The sequence below is a fragment of the Buceros rhinoceros genome, unplaced genomic scaffold, assembly GCF_000710305.1.
Source record: "Buceros rhinoceros silvestris isolate BGI_N320 unplaced genomic scaffold, ASM71030v1 scaffold6386, whole genome shotgun sequence".
Taxonomy (NCBI): Eukaryota; Metazoa; Chordata; class Aves; order Bucerotiformes; family Bucerotidae; genus Buceros; species Buceros rhinoceros.
In genome coordinates this window covers 10,104-32,084 of record NW_010419261.1, presented here as the reverse complement: position 1 = coordinate 32,084, position 21,981 = coordinate 10,104, and the positions used below count along the sequence as shown (strand labels likewise).

The 21,981-nt window shown below is 39.2% G+C and overlaps 1 protein-coding gene across 13 annotated transcripts in view; it reads left to right on the top strand.

The window, feature by feature from the left end:
• Positions 1 to 20,507, top strand: part of RIMS1 (regulating synaptic membrane exocytosis 1) — a 135,244-nt gene extending 114,737 nt beyond the window's left edge. For all 13 annotated transcript variants that reach the window (XM_010138840.1, XM_010138845.1, XM_010138844.1 and 10 more), the window contains 5 exons: positions 12,576 to 12,717; positions 16,013 to 16,125; positions 18,387 to 18,488; positions 19,546 to 19,685; positions 20,041 to 20,507. In XM_010138840.1, coding sequence (XP_010137142.1) covers positions 12,576 to 12,717; positions 16,013 to 16,125; positions 18,387 to 18,488; positions 19,546 to 19,685; positions 20,041 to 20,259 — 716 coding nt within the window. In that variant the 3' untranslated portion in view covers positions 20,260 to 20,507. The remainder of the gene's footprint in view (positions 1 to 12,575; positions 12,718 to 16,012; positions 16,126 to 18,386; positions 18,489 to 19,545; positions 19,686 to 20,040) is intronic.
• The last annotated feature ends 1,474 nt before the right edge of the window (positions 20,508 to 21,981 follow it).

The following is a 21,981-nucleotide window of genomic DNA, read 5'->3' as shown; positions in this document are numbered from 1 at the left end:
AGTGTAATATACAGATAATAAGAGATTAGTGCATCTGTTCCAAAGAGCCTGACCTTCAGACCATTAGCTCTGCAAGATTCAAGCACTATGGTGTAATCTCGCTATGAAAGGCAAGTTTGTTTTACTTTTGTATTTTATGATCTTCATCCACGAGCTAATATATATTGAAATCCCTGGAAAGACGTAGTACTGCTTGGCTTGAGTTATTCTTTGCTAAGATGATAGAGACTAAAATTACTGTAAAAGGCAAGTTTCTGTTTAACCAGTAGTAAGCCTAGGACCATGAAAATTAGGTTTGCTTATTATATTTTCATTTTGTGCCATGTCCTCTGGGGGGACATCTTTCTATATGCTATCTGCAAGTAAATTCAGGTTTGAAATATGTGGTTCAGACTGGCTGATTGATTATTGGAGATTTTTCTGTTTGTTTTTATGATGTGGGTTTCAGAGTTTCCCTTCATACTGAGCTGTTTGATATTCTGCTGCTCCGTCTCATTTTCTTGGGTGCCGATGCTCATATATGGTTTTTGTTTTCCAGTTTATTTTCAATTGGTTGGCATCTCTTCATCTCTGATAGTGTTTTCCATGCCCTCTGTATCAAAGCAGCAAGAAAATTTATGCAAGAAAATTTTAGCCTCTGCTTTTGGATAATATAGAAGGAGGAAAATGGCCAGTTAAATAGTTTGGAAGTATTGGAATTAACTTCATATTGTACTGTAATGTCCTTTATTAGCATACATGGAGCAATGTTTATGGATATTGTATTAGTTGAAGACAAGTGCATTTCATAATTAAACTTACTAATATGCCTGCGCTGTTGCATTAAAAGTTGTAGTTCAGTAAACCTGAGTTTTAGTAGGCATAGCAGTTTGAGGTGTTTTCACTTCAGAAATAACTAGAAATTTGGGAGGGTGTTGTGTGTTTTTCTATAAAGAAAGGCTATACTAGCACTGTTTCATTTTCTTTTTCCATCTCATCCTGCCTTGTGTTTGAAAGGGCTTTAAAATTTGGTAAACACTCACTGTCTGCTTATATTTATTGGCTCTAATTCAGAAGCTCTCAAATATTAATTTCTAATATATGGATAACTTTCCCTTGTGCTTATATTTTTCTTAGCTTTTTATTATGTTCGTAACACATCAGTTATATGGGGAAACCATTATCAAACAAGCTAACAGTCATAATAAAGAAATCTTGATTTGTAATAAAAATTTAGCATAATTTATCAGAGAAAACACAGAACAACTCTTGCTGTATAAGTACCCTTTCTGCCTGGTGTCTGATTGCTGTTTTCTCATGTCCTTTGCCTTTCAGAAAGGCAATTGCTTCCTCTCTAAGCGTGGTTTGCAACCCAGAAATGAGAGCTGAAAGTGAGAATTGGACAGCCATAGGGACCTGCAAATACAACCTCAATTCATTTTTAATGGCAAAAGGCAAAGTGTTACAGAAAATCCTTCTATCTCACATCTCTCCCTACTTTGCCCAGTAATCAAACAATACTGATGCTGTGGCAATTTTTTGTGCTGGTATCTGTCTGTGGCACAGCTGAACCTTTATGTCTTGTCAGTAGAGTTTTCCTCAGTGCGTAAACCAGCAACACTGGATGCAAACCTTAGGATTTCATAATAGAGTTATGCTGGAGCATTCATTTGGGAAGTTTGGCTGAACAATCTGTCTCTAAACTGAGTCTCCGTGTACGGTTGTCCACTTCCAATAATATAAACACAAAGGGAACAATTATATCTTAGAGTTATGCAGTGTTTATCCAGCACAGATCCGCTGCCCAAGTCCATAGGTGTTTTTACATACTGACTGCTGTAACAAGTGTAAACCACTTTGAACATAATGTCACAAACAGCTGTTGTAAAACGGAGTCATTCAGCAACTGTTTCACTCACTGCTTACCTGTCTTAATGACTACAGTGAATAAAAAGCTGATTAAAAAGATAAATTTTGCACCGGGATCACCATTAAGCAGATTTCAACTCTAGCTGACCAAAAGAAGGAGGCTCTCCTGAGTTTTTAGACTCCCTTCTGGCAGCTGTTACCTGAGCTGACCTCTAATATGAGAGGTAGGTCTGTCTGTTATCACAACATAGCTGGTTTGGGGATTTTATATAGTCACATTTAAAAAGAAATTCAAAAGCAAAGTAAACCTTAGGATAGGTGCTTTGGCTGAAGAAGAGCATGGATGTACTTTGCTGTAGCTGAAACTGCAGTGGGGTCACTGATGGTGATACAGGGTACAGCAGTGCAAACAAGGTTGTAAGAACAATGTGCACATCTGTGTTTAGGAATCCAAAAAGTTTCAATGAAAGTTTATTTTAGTGTGTGGTACTTTGGAGGCTGCCCAGAAACATTTACTCTGAGGAAAGGTCTGAGCCTAGTATTTCAGGATGCAGAGGAGCTGGAATTTGCTTTTCCTGCAGTGGTGGAGGAACAAGATGAGCTTTTGGTCATCCTTTCTGTTACAGATCCAGAAGAGAAGGACAAACAGTTACAAGCCTGCAAAGGGAGTTTGAGCATCCAAGAAATATAAGGAATTATTTGTTTCCTGGAGCTAGGAAAAGAGGAAAGGCTGTGACCATACTGGAGGCTTTCTGGGAGTCCATGGTTTGAAAGTCTTCCCTCCATATATTTTTTTATTTAAACTTTAAACCCCTGTAGAGTTTCCCCAAGCAAGAGCTTGAGGGGGAGGGAACTTCTGTACGCTTGACAAAAGGGCAGTGCTTTGTGTAAAACTGCTCAACACAGCAGCCTGGTTTCAGAGCCTTTGCCATGCCCACGCTGAAGGCATGTCCCAGGAGGGTGACATGCACACATCAGCAGCTACCAACATCAGCATTTCAATCCTGACATATCTTTGGAAGATAAACCTTTCCATTGAATTGAATTTTGCTTTTTACATTTCTTTAACGTACATCACAAGAGAAATGGATACCATATTTTTCAAAAAGGTGGTAAGCCACAGGTGGTAAGGTGGTGTTCTGAGCATCATTTCTAAATGCCGACTGCAGAGCAGGAAGGTACCAATTACTTTAACCATTGCACAGTATAGGAAATCTGTGCCTATGAAATGGAAAAAGGTGAACATTTCTGCATAGGTGTAACATGAGATATACTGCATTCCCTCTGCAGAGGATTTTGAGTTTGTTAGTCACCTATGCCTATACAGTACTTGCAGTGATATGTTTATTAGCTGAAATGCACGATGTATTTTGTGGCATTTTTTCTTATTAATCACTTTATGATACTTTAAATAATCAGAACTTCACCATAACTTTAAGATCCACTGGAAAGAAATTTACTGCATGCATGATTTTCATATTTATCCCATTATAATTCTTTCTGAAATAGTTTTCTTCTTTTTGCTTGACAAATGCTGAGTTATTTCCTTCCTCTTTCCTATCTTTAATCAACCTGATAATGCAAATTCACTGTATACATTAGGTTGGGTACCTCCTTTCTTTGTTAAAGAGAGTGAGAGAAAGCACATCAGTCCCTAAAATGCTTGAATGCCAAGTTGATAAAGATGTGTTAAATTAATTGATTCTTAACCAATTGCAAGAGAAAAGCATGTTACTTTTTTGGAATAGAATATTAGAAAAACTGAGCAATTTGACATGGAATCGGCCAGGTGGCAAAGCCTGTTTCCTCAAATTGAAGTTTAAAGATGAAAGAAATAGTTAAAAAAGAAGGTTCTGTTCTAAAAATGGACCCGGGCATTTAACAGACAGCAAAACTTTAACTCTGGTGTGCCTAAGTCCCTCTAAGACAAAAACATGGTTAAGATTTTTCTGTAGCATAACTGTAATTTAGTATTTAATGCTAATTCGATGCTTTCTCAGCTATGCAGTCTTCCAGGTGGTTTTGTACAAAAATTCATGCAAAATGAATCAAAATCACCAGGTTAGAGAAATGTGTTTCTGGGTTTATCTGACTCTCCTCATCCACTTCTGAGCAGCAGCATTAAAAAAAATGCATCTCCCAAGATTGCCAGGAATATTTTGTGCTCTTCTGTACTTGCACATCACTAGCAAATACACTGCTGACTGAATTTTTTAACCCTTTGGCAGTATACTGCTAGCTGGCAGGTAGTTCAGTGCTTCTTTCACTGCAAGGCCGTATAATGTAATCACAGTTGTAAAAGGAACTTGTGAGTGAAGCAACTTGATCATTCCTCCCAGTGCTGCAGTGCCAAGTAGTTACAAGGGAACGAGGGAGAGGCAACACCAGGACCCCACAGATTTATTCTACCCAGAAACAGCACCAGATATTTAAACAAAGGTGAAGCTGCTTTAGGTGCCAGCTGCTTGCTAAGGATTATATCGTAGCCGATGTTTAATTTTGCTTAAACCAGAGGTAAGCCTGTATTTTCTGTGTGGTGCTGTGATGAACCTACTTATTAGTCTGCTTTAGCAGTGTTTGTTAGTCTGGGGTTATAACTCTGCAATGCTACAGTCACCAAGGAAAAACCTATGTCAGTGTGATATTCCACTGATCTGATACACACTAGAAATGACCTCTAAAGGCAGGTTAGTGGCATTTTTAAAGGAAATATAATACCCACCTGGGAGGTGCTGGTAGTGGTAAAATAAAACCTGAAGGGCTTGAAAGTTGTAATCCGCACAAATCAAAAGTACAGAAAAGGTACAGCATGTTCAGATCAGTTCACTGGATGCTAACTGTTGTGAGAAAAAGGAAAGGACTGTTTCTGGAGCCGCAATGTCTCCTGATTAGTATGCCATGCCATTAAATTAGGGTTGAGTTATAATTCCGAAACTTTTCAGTTGTAGAAAAAGGCATGTGACATCTTTTCACTAGATTTGCCACCAGTGTTTTTTGCAGTGTTTCAATTTACATTTTTTATGGAAATTATTAAAAGAATTAGACTTTGGATTGCCATTATGTATATCACATCGGTCTGAAATTTTTTGAAGGCGCATAGCAAGAGTAAGAATAATTTATTTATTAGTGATCTCTTATGAATTGTCTTATTGGTGATATCATCTTGTAAAACATTGTCTTTTAGTAATCATACTGTCATTTAATGTTTTTAATAGTAAATACTGAATATTTGTAGTTGTGAAGACTCTTATTTAAAAAAGTCTCAAATTTACTACATTTGTAATGGCTGTCTAGAACCAAAGACCTTACTTAAATATGTTTAAAGAAATAATATGTTGGTTTAGTTTATCAAAAAAACCCTCTTCTACTTTCTTTTGCGTTACAGTTTTTTTTCCCCTTGTGTATAAACGGGCAGCTGTGTCCCAGCACACTTTCAGCGGACAGATGTTATCTCTGTACCATATGTCAGTTCTCTTCTAAGGGTTGTCTGGTAATAAACAATGCTGTAATGTAGGGCTGTGTTTTTCTGTAAAGTGTTACTGTTAAAGTGCAAACAGCTCTTCTGAGCTTCTTATTTCATTCTGTCTTGCTTTCTCCTCCAGTCTAACAAAGCCAAGGGTATATGCGAAAGTGAGTGCTTGAAATTTTATAAACTGTTTATATACTAAATAATTTGTTCAAAACATGACTTTGTTGTGTGACTAATTGAGATTCAGTGAAATAGTGAAGAAATACTGAAGAGTTCCAAGAACTGGGCGTGTATACCTATTACCAGTTTCATTGACATATTCTGCTTTTATATAGCTCTTTGTGTATGTGTGAAGAAGGTAATGAAGATGCTATTATTTCTGTATGTTTATAAAGTGTATTTAGTGCAATCCCAGCAGTAAAAACTCATTACCGTATATCATCACTCATTGCCTCATTTCGGCTGACAGACAGTGACTCATTTCACTTAGTTGCAATTATGTAGACAAAATTGTTAATGTAAAAGTCTTCGGACAAAAAATAATAGTACTTTCTGAAGCTGTAACTGAACTTCTTCTGACCAGAAACCCTTGCCTTTTCTTAAGATACATGTGTCCTGGTCTCACACACAGGTTTTCTTCCCTGACATGGGAAAATCATATGTATCAGGATAATCATACAAAACCATGTTTGGTTTTGGGTGGGGTTTTGTTGTTGTTGTTGTTGTTTGGATTTTTTTTAAGTCAATGTGCCCAAGACCATCTTTTCTTAAGGAGATAAGATGTGTAAAAGCAGTTGCTCAAAAGTTTTTGAGACCATTGTCAGATAGTAAATAATGGCCTGATTTTTAAGTAAGTTCTTTTGTTTTGAGCATGGACCTTAAGCAGTTCCTGTCATTTGTTCTCAAAGTACTACCTTAGCTTTTCAGAGGTCAGTAAGAGCTGCTGGAGAAGTAAAGTTACTTTCCTTTGAAAACTAAGCGCAAACTGTTAAGGGTCTGAGTTTGCAAGTTTGCTTTTCAGTGAATAACACAGTCAAAAGCTGAGATCCTGCAGTACACTGGCTAAAATGCCATCAATGCATTAATGTCATTATTAACAGCATTTCAGTGAAGTCTCCTTTTGTCAGGACTGGTGCTTTCTGTTCCTTTGTCTCTAAATATGTCAGAAAAAGTACTGTGAATATTCATAGACTAATTGCATTACCTTTTTTGTATTGTCTGAAACTATATATTGGGATTTAAATTGTTTTGCCAGCTGAATATGTGAATTTATAAATATAATTGTGAGACTGTTTTTTTTTTCAAACTCCTGATAAAAAAATAAAATCTTGATAAATTATGCCAGCTGAAAAAGTGAATATTCTTTCTAGAAGGTTTTGTTATTTGTAATAGTATAAATGGTTTTTTGTGGATTTGTTTTAGTAATTAGAAATGAGAAGAAGTATGTGATGGTTTATATTTGGATTTTAAACCTCAGAATCTAACACCACAGAATATAAACAGCTTTCTTTCTTTGAATATATTCTGTAGTAGTTGGAGGAAACATTTGAAAGACTATTACTGTGATATTTCAGGTGTTGTTTTATAAACAGCATCATATATTCAGGAGAGTATGGCAGGATACACAGAACAGAAAATACAGTGTTGCAGGAGTATTGCAGGATATAAAGTTTAGGAAACCATTATATTTAAATGTCCTATTTTTCACTGTCTTATCTTCTCTCCATAGTCACTATGTGCTTTCAGTGTTTGTGATCAATCTGCTGCTGAGTTCACCTGAGAGATGTACACATGTAAAAGAACAAATGCTGTTTGAATTATTTCTTTTCTTCCTCTGTTTTAGGGCTATAAGCTAGAGGGCACTTTGTCAGTTCAGTTGTAAATGTATTTCGTTGTTTTTTAAAAGTGCTCCATGAAGAGTGAGTGGGATGCTGCAGAACTTGAGAACTTGAAATTTATCAGGTCCCCAAGCAGCTAAATTTGAGGTTGTGAAATCAAGAACACATCAGAAAGGACCAGAAGAAAATGTGCCCCTTGGCTTTTCTTTCTATAGTTCTTTGAATTGAGGATGACCCTTACTATTCCAGTTGGAGTAATCTTGGTGTCTCTCAAAACAACAAAATGGTCACTCTCCTGTCAGGTTTCAGTCAGACCTGGTTTGGAGCTGTAGTCCTTTTAGGCTTTCTAGGATGCATGGGCATGCTAGATACTGTGAATCATTTGCCCTTGAGTCATGCGATGACATTCAGTATTAGTACTCTTCTTACTGTCCCTTTCATTAGTGGATTTAGCAGTGGTGTATGATTTGTTCTCTGGAGTTTTCTTTTGAACCAGTCACAAATGTTCTGTGCCACATAACCCAGGTGCTGCACGTACATAAATTTGCTTCTTTTTTTGATGCTAACCAACTAGGTGCCCTCAGGTATGATTCTAGGCACTGCTCACTCAAGGCATCTCTTCATACAGGCAGTACATTGAAGACCCTGTCAGGATTGTTGTCTTCTGCCTTATAGAGGTCTCTAACAATGTCCTACTGAATAAGTCACCAAGCTTGTGTCCTTGCATATTCTTGTATGTCCCCTAGCGTGTGTCATGTAATACACACCTTGGCATCACAGGATAAAAGCTTTGCTCCAGCAAGTCATGGTTGAGCCCCTCCTGTTATTTCAGACTTGCTGTATTGAAACAAGAGCTACAGTGAATACAAAACGTAGTCACTGCCTCCAGGCAGCACGTGGAGCCTAGAGGCCAGCAGTGATGCTGTGTTCAGTCATGCCTTTGCTAAGGGCAGTCATGGATACAAGTCATTTTGGGCCGTTTGTCCTAGCATTGTCCTCTCTGAATTGGATGCCTTTAGAAACCTAAAGCTAGCCTTGAGGTGTCTCTAGTCAGCCATCTTAATCCTGTAGATACTATCAGTGACCCTTTCTCTCAGTGACCAGTTCTCTTGTCCATAGCATTTTGCTCCTGGCTGCTATACCTGAAGATGACTGGAAGGTACAGAAATTGGGGACACATCAATTGCGTTGATATTTTGTGCTAATGTAAGATGGCGCATACACTAACAAGCTTGCTTTTTTCTCTTCATCATTACTTACATCAGGATCCCCATTAATTTACTTTTGTCTGATAAAACCAAAATCAGAGATCAGTTTCACATCAGACCAAAAAGGAATCACTATAGGCTGTATTTATAATAGGTAGACTGAAATTGCACGTTGCACACACTCAACCGTTCTCAACCGTCTGTTGTAGCAGGAGTAGCTGCAACGAGGTTGTTGATTGATTGCAAAATGCTTACAAGCTGTGTGTATTTTGTAGCTGCAGATGGCTGCTTTTAATAACCTTTTGCATCAGTTATTAAATCTGCAAAAACATTCATCGCAATTGCTCCGTAATAGTTTTACTCTAGCTTGTACCTGTTAAACTGTGTGTTTACGTGCAGTGTAAGCACACCACTCTGCATTTCAGCACACAGAAAGCCTTGCAGAATTGACACAGCAGACAGAAGCATACAGACCATTTTGGAGTAAATTTTGCCCCTAAATGGTATTCAATATAGAGACAGTCTGTACAGTGAATATAGTGTAATTTACTCAGTATAGGCAAATAACTGCAACATAAAATTTAATTGTACATATCACACTAATAAAAATCAGGAGCAAGACCAAGCATTCTGCAATAGATATCCAGACAAGAGTAGAAAATATTCTCAGTGTATCATAGCATAGATATTGAACTTAAATATTTTATGACCTTGTTCTGTCTGTATAAAGACAGCGTTCCAAGGTTATATGCGGAACTGCTAGATTAAAGATAATACAAGATCAAAATTAATTTTAAACAAATTAGCAGAGCAGGAGAAGCTCTGGTAGTTGTTCAGATCTCGTATTTCATTGTGCATTCAAGGGAGGACTGGAATTTGTACCCCAGAGTGACTTCATGTTACCAGGGCTCCTTCAGAAATAACAGCAGTTCCCAGCTCAGTTTTATCCTAACCAACTCCCTCTCTTGCAGAACTAGGTTTCCCTAAGAAGTTTACAGAAGTACACCAATAAGATAAACTGTTCTCATTACCTTTTGTGCTATAAGTGGGTGGGGAAAAAAAAAAAAAGTACATGCATAACTGACCAAGGATAAAACGTCCCAAACCTGTGTAATGTGTGCTTTTGTTCTTAGTCATTTAGTTTTTTATGCCATAAAACTCTTGATGGATTTCAACATTCTGTCTCTGTCTTGGGTTACTTTTATGTTATATTTTTGATAGTGCTGCAGAATATTAAGACTGGGGTTATAAAACAAAATATGCAGGAGAACTCTAGTTTTCCCATTGTGGATATTAATAGCAGTTACAAGAGGAGGCAAAAGAATTTTTTTTTAATCTTCAACCTGAAAAAAAATGTTGATGAGAAAAAAAAGGGAAGTGGAGTTCAGCACAGTAAGACAGAGAGCAGTGACTTGAAAAATATTTGGGAAAAGGCAATCTGGTATTTGCAGCACTGTGAGAAAAGGTTGTGGACTTGCTTGTGGCCATGCACAAGGATTTTTTTTGTGCTATAAGTGGGTGGGGAAAAAAAAAAAGTACATGCATAACTGACCAAGGATAAAACGTCCCAAACCTGTGTAATGTGTGCTTTTGTTCTTAGTCATTTAGTTTTTTATGCCATAAAACTCTTGATGGAAAACTCTTGTCATGGTCTGTGCATTTAAAATCTGTGGAGCAAAGAAGTATGTTCAAGCAGCACCATGGATGTTATCTGTGATAATGTAAAATTACTTTTTTAAAGAAAAAAAAGAACAAAACCCCACACTTGCTATTTTCAATCTCTACTGTGACTCAAAATATTCCTTTCTGTAATTTAGTGAATGGATCTTTCTTACAGTGATTATTTCTATGACTGTGTTCTCCATTATGATTTCCCAACAGCCTGGCTCTGAAGTTTCAGCATCCAGTGTGTTGTCTAGGTGGTCCAGAGCAACATCTCTTTCCCAGTTTATCCCAAGGTCATGATGCTCTTGTAGCTACGTTAGTGTCTCCTCACTCACTCCCATTTACTGAGTCGTAAATACTCACAAGCAAGCCTATTCAACTGCCCTCATTCCAGGCTCTACCATTTTATATCCTTTTGGTCGTGATGCCTGATCTGGCTGGCTCCAGAAAAGAAGGCAGGGAGTAAACCACATAATCTCCCCCGCTTTGTGGAACAGATGGAAGCAAAGGCACTTTCAAACAGGTCCCAGCAGGAGAGGGAGTCAAAACCAATATGGGTGGCAAATGTGTAGCTACTGTGAGAATCCTGCTTTGGTGTAGGGCTCTGCATGTGGGTTATACTTCCCAGGCTGCCTTTTGATTAATTTGTGATGCTCAGCTTATCTTTCAGCGTTGATATGCTGAATAAGCCATCTACTTTTAAAGATAAAGCTCAGATCCAAAATGTATCATTTGATTTTCTACATACGGAGTCACTGAAGCTCCACAGCTGCCTGCGTTGTCTGAGTGGAGCCTGCCTGGTATACCTTGTCCAGCCTACTCTACCTCACATTTAACAGCACTGAATAATGCATTTTTATCCGACCAAGGACTGGGAGTTTGGATGAGTTGCAGTGGCCCACAGCAAAAACTCAGAGCTGTTGGCCTCAGAAGGGAGTAAAGGATCCATGGAAGTAGCTGATTTCATCTACTCAGAGGCATTTGTTTCTCTGCTTCTGGGTGACCCTAGATAAACAAACCCTGGTCCAGAAGACTTAAGAGGAAAACCACAGCACCTTTTGCTGTGGCGATACCTCCCCTAAGCCAAATATATGAATTCTTTCTTTTTTTGTTTTGGCCATGTTTGCTGTCTTTCTGCCGGCTCCAAAGAGCTTACTGTGGTAACTCAGGGGCACGGGGAGCTGCTCTGTTGTGTGATTTCTCCTTGACCTCCACCAGTTCTGCAGACCCAAAGAGCAAGGGCCAGCTATTCTCTACAGGATGTTTAAACACCCTGAGCAATGGGCAGACTGTGCAGGGGCTACCAGAGCCGTAACTTTTATGTGAAGGAAGATCAAGATCTGTAAGTTTCGAATGTCAACAATGTCCATGTTAAACAAGAAGGTGACAAATTTTTCAGAGCAATTCAGTCTCCACAGCAGGTAGAGGTGGAAGAAACGTTTTCTTTTAGAGATGCTCCCCTGAACAGACTGTGAAAAGGAAGCACACACTTTGCAGAGAGCGAATGAAGGAGCACTGACATGAAGGAGAATGTTTTTGCCTGCACTTATGAAGCTTCGTCAGATCTGTTACTTCCTGAGAGAAAGTAACGTTACCCATTGAATGACAGGCTGAACCGAATTAAAAAGAACAGGATGCTGCGTTTGAAGCACATGCTAATACATCATATAGAGACTTTGGTGGAAGTATTTCAATCAAAGATCTTTACGCACAGTTATCTTCATCTAGAAGCATAATTTCTGACATGTAACAGCAGAATCCATTCATTGTAGATCAACCTTTGCACCTCAAGCCCATAACCACCCCCATAAAGGACTGGAAGTTCTCCTTGCTCAAGGGTAACATGAAACTTTCCAGGAGGAACTGAAATTGCATTTTGTAGAATGTGTGATGGAAGCTTTTCCTAATGGATCAAGTCTTTAAACAATTTCACAAGGTGATTATTCTGTAGTGGTCAGTTGCAAATCTAGACTGTGAAGTCCATCATCTCCCAAACAAACTCTCGAAGGGTTAATTATGTTTAGCAAGTGCTTAGATCAGAACTTATGTAAAGCTCACTGTTTACTTTCAAATATTTCTGTGGTGAAAAGTAAGACTTTGCTGAGTAAAAACACGTTCTTATATTTTTGATAATAAGTATTTTAGTATTTAACATGCATGAAGGATATTTTCTCCTCTTTCTTCTGAGAGAGTTGTAACTTCTTTTGCAGTCACCTAACTAACAAGGTGGCTAGAGACGTCTTACTGAGTATGGTTAGCAGACACTGTCACAGTCATCCTGCCTACATTCCAACTGTGTAAAGGTTATTAATAAGACACATAATTTCTAAGTTTGCCTTAAAAATATCTTCAGGTTGCAGCCCTTTTAAAGAAGATGTTGCTTGTTTGCAGCTGAGGAAGAGAGAAACCTTCTTTGATGAGAATAGTATTTTTGTATTATTAAATAGTAATGGTCAAGTCAGATCACTGTTGTTGGGGGGAAACTGCGAGGAAAGGCTTTGCTGTAAGTTCTCATTCTAACCATCACTTCTTTTTCTCTGCTTTCAGAGGCTGGAAGCAAGAAGTTAAGGAGTACCATACAGAGGAGCACAGAGACAGGAATGGCAGCAGAGATGAGAAGTCGTATGGTTCGACAGCCAAGTCGGGAATCTACTGATGGCAGCATAAATAGTTACAGCTCTGAGGGCAAGTAAGTGGCATTGAAAATATCGGTAACGCAGAAGAAGTTTCTTGACTTTGTGAGAAAACTGGAGGTGTGAACAGAGGTCTGAGCTCTGGCCGAAGGGGATAGTTCTGTGTACAGATTCTTCCTCTTAAATATTTGCAAATCTGAACTAATTTAGGCAGATAACAAAAATCTCTTCAAAATCGAAATTGAGAGAGGACTTAAAGATTCATATTTTCCCTGTCATCTAGTGAGGCATTTTGTTTATCAAAAGACAGCTAAATTCAGACCACATTATTCAAAACAAAGCAAAACATAGAGTACTTTTTCTTTGAGTTATGTTTGGATTAACTCAGAATTAAACTTCAGATGTTGTATGTAAATCCCTGTGATAGTGATACGAAATCCTATTCAGTAATACTACGTATAAAGAAAGTTTAGTTTGGAGTTAGTCCAAGTGTCTTATTGAGACTTGTAAACCCAGAGTCCAGCTGCCCTGTCAGCTGAAATCAGGCAGAAAACTGTGGGGAATGGGGCAGCTGTTTTCATTCACTGCCAGATGACTCGGTCTGTAGGAAAGGACAACAAAGGCAGATCTGGCAGAAAAGTATCCGTGAATATTCCAGCCTCCTCGCAGCTCTCAGTGGGACTTTACCGTGTGTGCCAAAGCACACTAGGGCATTCTTAAGAGATGCCTCTCCACAAAAGAGGAAGCAAGGGGTAGGCAAATGCACCCTATAGATCTGGAAAAAATGAGAAACTGGGTCTTTTTCAGCTTCATCTTTTTATATGCTTAGTGTGTTTCCACAATTTCTACTGCACTTTGTATATGACATGAAGAGCCAAGGGCAGGCACGGTGGTGGCAAGGAACTGTGTAAAGGTGCAGTTTCTGCATCATTGGATGATCTCACCACCCTCACTTTTTTACAAGGGCAGTGAGTTACTGGAACAAGTTGCCCAGAGAAGCTGTGGATGCCCCATCACTGAAAGCATTCAAGGCGAGGTTGGATGGAGCTTTGAACAACCTGATCTAGTGGAAGGTGTCCCGGCCCATGGCAGGGGCATTGGAGCTAGATGATCACTAATGTATCTTTCAATCCAAACCATTCTATGATTCTATGATAATGCTAAGAATTGCAAGAGCCATATAAAAAAAACAGGCTCCATCATGAATAACTCAAAACCGAAATAGATAAGCATCAGATGAAGAATGACGGGCAAGAGTAAAATATCCCAATATTTTTCCCAGGATGATTCTGTGATAGGGCGTTGCTTTTACCCTTTTAACACTCCATCCTGCCATCCTCCTTTGTGTCTCTATGCTGGAATTCCAGGCTGTAAGGCACCAGTCATTCACTATGGTGACAAAGGGCCCAATAAACTGGACTCTGCTAAGAAGGAGCTGGAGAAGCTCTGGTTAGCAGTGTGCAAGAAGTGTGAGTCCAGCACTGACAGTGAGGTTCACTTCAGTGGAACAGCCTAATCCTCTGCTCCACCCTCAGAGTGTGTAAACAGATTTGGCAAGGCTGGGGCAGCCAAGGTCTGGATCTGGAGGTTACAGCAGGCATCTGGAGGGCAAAACCTGCAAAGCAGAGCCTTAAATTGTGACTTGAGAATCAGCCTCTGAGGAAGTGAAGAGAGCAAGCCTGGGAGCTAAACAGAGTGCTCGCTTCTTATTGGGACATCTTGCAGGTTGAGCGTGCATAGTGGGACTTGGTTTGAAAGTTATCTTTTAGAACTAGGGCAGTCTTCAAGGTGAGGTGAGCTATCAAAAGCTCACAGTCACACTATCTGCATCTTCTGTATTGTTTGTGCTTCCTTGGCTCCTGTGCCTGCTCCCCAGCTCTTGCTGCTTCAGCATCAGTTCTGCCTCTGACAATTCTCATTCTCTCTCTCAGCACTCTCATATAATAGATTTCTTCACATCTGACTGCATTTGTTCTACTTTCCAGTTCCATATTTTGGGCACCAGCTCCCTAACTTTTCACTATGTTTCTGTCCCCAACTTTTGGTTTGATGGAGTTACAGCTCTTCTGGTTGTTCCCTGATCCTCGGTATACCTCAGCTTCATTTCCTGACTCCAAACCCACTTCACACTTGACCTTCGCCTTAAACACTGTCCTTGATCTCTGCATCCCTATTCCAGTCTCCAGTAAGAGTAAAGAAACAGTGAGGCCAGTGAAATGAGAATACCGCCAGTATCTAACAGTGACTCTGACGGGAACCCCAGGAGCATGGGCCAAAGGAGACATATAACAAAACTCAGGCGAAACAGTTAAACATGTCTTGCTACAATGAAGATAAACATTCCTTAAACAGGACACTATGCCTTAGGCACAAGGGATACCAAAGGGGTCTGTTCAGTGTGGTGCTGTACTTTGTGGCTTAGAAAACTTCTCTGAAGTCTTCTGGTTTTCTCTGATTCTGTGATTTAGCTATAGACAAAATCCTCAGATGCTCTGCAAACGTGCATATGATAATGTGAGTTTACAGCAGCTTTGGGTTTAGATCGCAGTGAATGAAGAATGTTAAATGCTGGTATTTTTGTAAGAAAAATGACCAGTAAAACAATTTTCTAGTGTTTAATCACTTCCCCCAAGTGCATCACTATCTTATTTATAGAACATGAGTTGGACACAACTGCAATGTGAAGGGGTAGCTGCACAACTGCATCACATAATCAGGGATGTGTGCACTGTGCCAACTGATCCTAAAATCCTCTCCCTCTATCCTTCCTTCTGGCCCTTTTTCAGATATTAGAAATGTCACCTTTAACTTCCGATGTTATTTGTAGTGAGAGGTTTAGCTCTAATCAATGCTAGTATTACCTGCCAGTTTACTGCTTCCTTAAGCAGCTGCAGCGATCAGATTAATTTAGTGTATACATCCATTTTCCCTGTTTGTTCTAACTGATGTGGATGGGGTTTGGATGTACGTATGGATACAAAACAGTATTACAATGCAAATCAAGCATTCAAGTTTGAAGAATGATGGGCTATTACATCTTGTGAGGCTTTTTATGTTTTCTCATGCAAGGTTTATTCACAAGTTTATTCACCTGTCAGGCTTGTCATTGCTCCAGGAGAACTCCTTAGCAAGAACTGTTTTATGGACTACTTTGGGTCAATGTGCAGAAAGCGTTTCACTATACTTCTTTGGGGTCCATGGGAGACAGTTCACTCCTGATGCTACAGAACAATTTGTGGTTGCACATCCTGAGCTGCTTGCCTTGTATCAGTAGTACTTTTGTGGTAAATAATGTAGGACAATAGAAATTAATCCTATTCTTCTGCTTAACCAGCTTTTATTTTACTTCAGCTTAATATTTCCTGGAGTACGGCTGGGCGCTGACAGTCAGTTTAGTGATTTCCTCGATGGACTTGGACCTGCGCAGTTAGTAGGCCGACAAACGCTAGCAACCCCTGCCATGGGTAAGAATATTATGTTTTCCTCTGTTAAATGAGTAATAAGCCAATAAACTAATGCACACGCTGCCAGATTACAACACTAAAATGACTTTTACAAAGTGACTTCCTTCACTGTACACTTGAAGGTACTATGCCCAGTCACTGGTGTTCCAGCATGTTAGCATCCAACATGGGGTGAGAAACAGTATTTGCTCGATTTGAGATTCAGCTAATCTCATTTGCAATTTAAAGACAGGAGTTGCACTTCCCACTCAAAATTATTGTGGCTTCTCCAGTTGTACCTCACTGCCAAATCCCATCTGTTCAGAGTTTATATTTACTTGCCACAGATTATGTTGGATGTGACAACAGACAGTGTCTGGCCAAAGCTGCACTCGTCCAAGTTTAGTTCATCTAACCCCAGAATGTGAAACTTGTGCCCACATTTGCGATGCCCAGTAATCAGTTGCTGATAAAGCCAGTGTTTTTCATGAAATCCTCTTCTACAGCAGCTGCCTAGGGCTATTTGTGGTCTCCTCTGTGTTCCGGACCAGCCTGTATTTCCCTGCAGCAGCATTAGCTGTATCTTGGTTATGAATAGAGTATGAGTGTGTAAGGTGTGCTGAGCAATTCTTAGGCGTGCTTTAGGAGCTAAGTACTAGTATACTATATATTAGTATACTTTTTCTGCTGGAAATTATAAATGACCAATCCGTCAGTACATCTCTCTTGGGAGAATCAGCTTCAGGAAGGGCTGCTGAGCTACTTCTGAGAAAGAAAAGAGAAATAGGAATAAAAATTGCAGATGAGAATGCTGTCCTCCTAACTCATGAGCAGGAAGAGACAGAAACTTTCTTGTGGAATCCTTTCACTAGTGATGATTTGAAAATGTTTGTATTATTGCTCCCCCTCCTGGTTCCCTGTTGCATGTTCCATTTTGGATATGCGATATGGAGATGTGCTCTTAAAAAGTCTTGTTGGAATTTTTCAGTGAACTATTTTAAGTGTAACACAGAGCTCTGTTTATTCAAGCAGTGTTTAATCAATACAAAAATCTTTCCTGCTGCTCTGTCATACCTCAAGTACCAAGGTATAAACTTTGCTTTAATATGCTGTTAGTCAAGTATGTGAAAATCTCATATCCAGCTAATTTCAAAATGCTGTCTTTCTAAATCCAGACCACACATTCTCTAGTTCAGGGCTAGCTATTTGTGAGTGGGCTTTTTTGGACTATCAGAGTTTACGTGTCAAATATATACAAACCTACGTGTTCTATGGGTACGTGTATGGCTCTTTTATTTGCACGGGCGTCATGTAGCTGCCTGTGTCATACTGCGCATTTTTTATTCTAAGTGGCCTGTTAGGTTTCTACCCAGCTGATTCCATTATATATGAAACCACAGAGATATAACGCTTTGAGCATAAGCCCATAGGTGACTTCCCTTGCGTTCCATTGATCTAGATCAGAACAGTGCTTGGCCTCAGACTAGGCAGTTTTCTTCTCCTGCAGGAAAGGTCCTTTGTGGGAACTCAGGCAAAGAAACAAGTTTGACTCTTTTGTAGCAAAAGCAGGTTCTTATTTTAACATGTTGCAAAATTTTATTCACAAGAAAAAAATGTGTGTGAAATATTGATAAAACTAGGGAAACTGTCACCTTTTTGAGCTCCTGAGCCCAGGCATCGTTCTCTGAAGCTGTGCTATGACTGTGTGCCTTGTCTGGTTGTTGTCTCTGCCTGACACTGAGGATCCAGTCAGGCAATTGTAGTTACAGAAGCAGGTTTCAATGTTAGCCACTACCAGCAGTTCTCCTTCCTGCTTCATCGGACAAGGAGCCTTCACACTGCCAGCTGTTGCATCTCAGCTTCGAGGCAGAAACTTTGAGCTGAGGGGATTTCTGATCATGGGTTTGGGTTTTAAGCTCTCTGAGTGTGGGACCACTGTCAGGACAGCACATATCGGTGACTGGCACTCTGGGACCACAGTTCTAGATAGGAAGTCTCTGGACTTAAAGGTGAGGTGGTTATCACATAGTGTTGCTGTAAATTTGCTTGCCTCCATGGATTGGAGATAGTGAGCTCTGGTATAAACCGTACACCAAGAAAGGGCACCGTGCTTCCTAGTATGTATCTTTTAGTCCTGGTTTAAGGATGGAGAAATTAAAGGGATGAGGAGGAGAGGTGACAGGCACACTAATGCAGCAGGCTAGTAGCAAACTAGTCTTCCTGTTTCTCACTCTTATACCATACTCCTTCTCTAAAATGTGGGTTTTTCTTCTCCCTCTCAGGTGACATCCAAATTGGAATGGTGGACAAAAAGGGCCAGTTAGAAGTGGAAGTCATAAGAGCCCGTGGCCTCACGCAAAAACCTGGCTCTAAATCTACCCCAGGTAGGGAAAAAAATAGACAATATATGAACAGAAAACAGAATATGAAATATGCTGATGAACTGGGGATTTGAGACTTTTTGAGCTCCTCTTTAGCTGTCACTACATTTGCATTTGTTTGGTTTGCTTTTCAACAAGGAATGTGTGTGTGGATATATCCTGGCTACCACTGTCCACTTCTTACCACCTTGCATCTGCCAGTTGCATGCCACCTTTCAAGAAATGATTTTCAGCAACTCATCATCTGATGTGGAAGGAACATTTGGAGAAATATTTCTGTGTATCTTAGGCAAGTCATATATCTTTGTCAGTGTAGATAAAGTCCTTTCTGTTTGTTCCACATCAAAACAAGAGGTGGAGAACAGATGAAAGTGCTTCAAACAAACAGCTTAACAGACCCACGTGCCAGGATCTTCTGTACGCAACAGTGCTTCAAAAAGACAGCAGGTTATGCTAGTGCCAGTGTCAATAATTTGTGTAATGAATGGTATCATTTTATAAAGACATTTTTTTAAGTTCTTATTTATAGGAATGTTTACTGGAGGAGATTTATGATCGCTACCACAAACACTGCTTACCATAACTGGAACAGTTGTTTTAGATAACATTTTGCCAAAATGGTATTTACAACCTCCTTAGGAGCTGAAGATGAAAGAGCAATTAACGTCCATGTTATCTGAGTGACTTTCGATGAAACATCAAAGTCTTTTGTTTTGAAATATCTCTGAACCCTAAACATATATAGACCTGCCAGAGTAGCTATCAGTGACAGTTAATTCCTGGCAAAAGAAAATGTTTCAAAAATGACAGACATGAAATGTAATTATGTTAGTAACATCTTAGATCATTACATTCAAAGTTTGTAAAAATAAAATTAATTCCTTATGGGCTGTGTCATTTATTTTGTGAATATATAATTGTATTCAGATTATACAGTGAAGATAATGTGGGTCATTTTCATTCCACTCAGCTTCCCTTTAAGGCATTTGTCCTCCAGCTCAGATCTTCAATGTAGGAGTTTTTAAGTGCAAACATAAAATTAATGATGTTCTGTTTGCAGCTCCATATGTCAAAGTGTATTTATTGGAAAATGGAGCATGTATAGCCAAGAAGAAGACAAGAATTGCACGGAAGACCCTTGATCCTTTGTACCAACAGACACTGGTTTTTGATGAAAGTCCACAGGGTAAAGTCCTTCAGGTCAGTTGCTTCTTAATCCCATTTTAGGCTATTATTTGGAGAAGCACTTGCATGTTTACTTAAGTTTAAGCAATATGCATAAACCCATTCCAACTCACTAAGCATTTAATTTTATAAATACCAGCAAATGCGTCCTTGTGGCTTGTGGTTTCAGACCTGCAAAATGTCTGGCTGTATTAAACATTTCTCTTTTGTTGACTCTTACTCCCATCCTGCCATACAGATTTTCCTACAAGAGAGAGCAATCATTCACTCTTAAGAATAACATTTTCCTTATGCTACACGTAACAGCAGGAGTGAACATACAAACGTGGGTTTGGGGACAATGCTGAACCTGTGTTTTATGTTCTTCTAGGTAATAGTTTGGGGAGACTACGGCCGAATGGACCACAAATGCTTCATGGGAGTTGCCCAGATCCTTCTGGAGGAACTGGATCTGTCCAGTGTGGTAATAGGCTGGTATAAATTATTTCCACCTTCATCATTAGTGGATCCAACCTTGACTCCCCTGACACGCAGGGCTTCCCAGTCATCTCTGGAAAGTTCAACTGGGCCTCCTTGCATTAGATCATAGTAGCAGGTGCTGTCTAACAAAAACATCACCCAGGATAGCAATTGGAACCAATATTCACATGATCAAAAAACACTGTTGGAGAGAGACAATCACTTCTGGTTTGGCTCGTAGTAGTTATCCAAAAATTTGTCTGTTTGTCAAGAGATGGCTTAAATTGACAGATCAAAGGTATATCGCAAACAGCCAATCTATTAGCGGCTATCACTGATGCTTATAATGATCAAAAAAAAAAAAAAAAAAAAAAAAAAAAAAAGAAAGGGAGGGGGGTTGAGTCTACCTTTATAAAGAAAAAAAAAAAAAAAAAAAAAAAGAAAAGAAAAGAGAGAGGGAGAGGGCTTGAGTCTACCTTTAGGTTCAACCTAAGTCAAAGACGACCCAAACTGGAAGCTCCCTCTCTGTTAACAACGTTGCGTTTTTCACATTTTGACAGAGCCCTCAAGCAATGTTACCTTCCTGGTGTTTCTGCAGTTTTTCTGTACTTGTCACTCCACTAGTTTTTTGCCATGTGATTCTGCTAGTTTTGTAGAAGTCCTCGCAACGCTGACAGAGACCCTTCGTTTCCTTTTCTAAACCAAACTAAAAAGGGCTGAAGCATATCTCTGGAAGAATCGTTAAAGTGTTCAACAGCCACAGGTACGATTCCAGCGAGTTCAAATTGTTTCTCAGTTCTGGTACTTCCAAGGCTGTCACGTGGGAACCCAGAACAAACGACCAATCTAAGTTATATCTGAAAAATAAATAATCAACTAAATAATCATCACAGTGCCACTTTTTTCTTTGTAAAAAGCAGATATGTTTGCATTATATAAAGTAACTTTTATGTTTATGATGTTTTGCATGGAAGAATTTTGAAGAATTCTGCAACTACTGCTGGGGACTGATATCAAGCAGCTTTAGTCTTAATTTTGACATTGAATATGTTACTGGTAATGCAATTTTCCTCCTAGAAATGGAGAGGAAATATTTACATTTCTGTGTATAAATGTATATTTGACTTCCCAAAACGTTGACCAGGAATGGGTTGAGCATATGACACTTTCAGCTGTACCCAGGCTTCTCTGTTGTGTGTCGCTTCAGACGCACCTGTCTGCCCTGGATAGAGCATGGTATGAGTTGTTCAGTGTTTCACTGGAAATTCCAGTTGAAATATTCTGCACTTACTAATGTTTTTATCAAATTTTAGTTTACATTTCTTTGAGATTGATGCAAGCACAAGGCTTGATTTTTTAACGCAAGATATCTTACTTTTTGGAGAAAAAAGTCAAATTTCAATTTGCTTTTTATTCATTTGAGTTCTTCTTGGCCTTGAAATCCCTTGTGATATTCTGTAAATGTGCGAACAACTGCAGATTCCTGCAGGTGCATTGATATGTTTCCCCTCCTTTTACAGGCCATTCAATTTTGTGATCACACAAATAGAGCAGCATGACTTGGAACTGTTCAAAGCTGCATGCACGTTTTGTAAAAAGAGATGAAAAAGGTTATTTAATAATGTATGTTAGTTCCACATAGGCCAGCTTGTATGTTGCATGTACTTGTACAGTTTGCTCGTAATTACTATACTGAAGTAACCGAGAAATCTAAGCCATCCATTTTTCTTATAGACATTTTGCAGGTTTTAGCCAGGCTAGGTCTGTGAGTCTGGTGCTAAATGTCTATAGATGGACTTTATTTTTTACCCTATGGAAAACGTGATGTAGTACGGACCAAATTCCTTCTAAT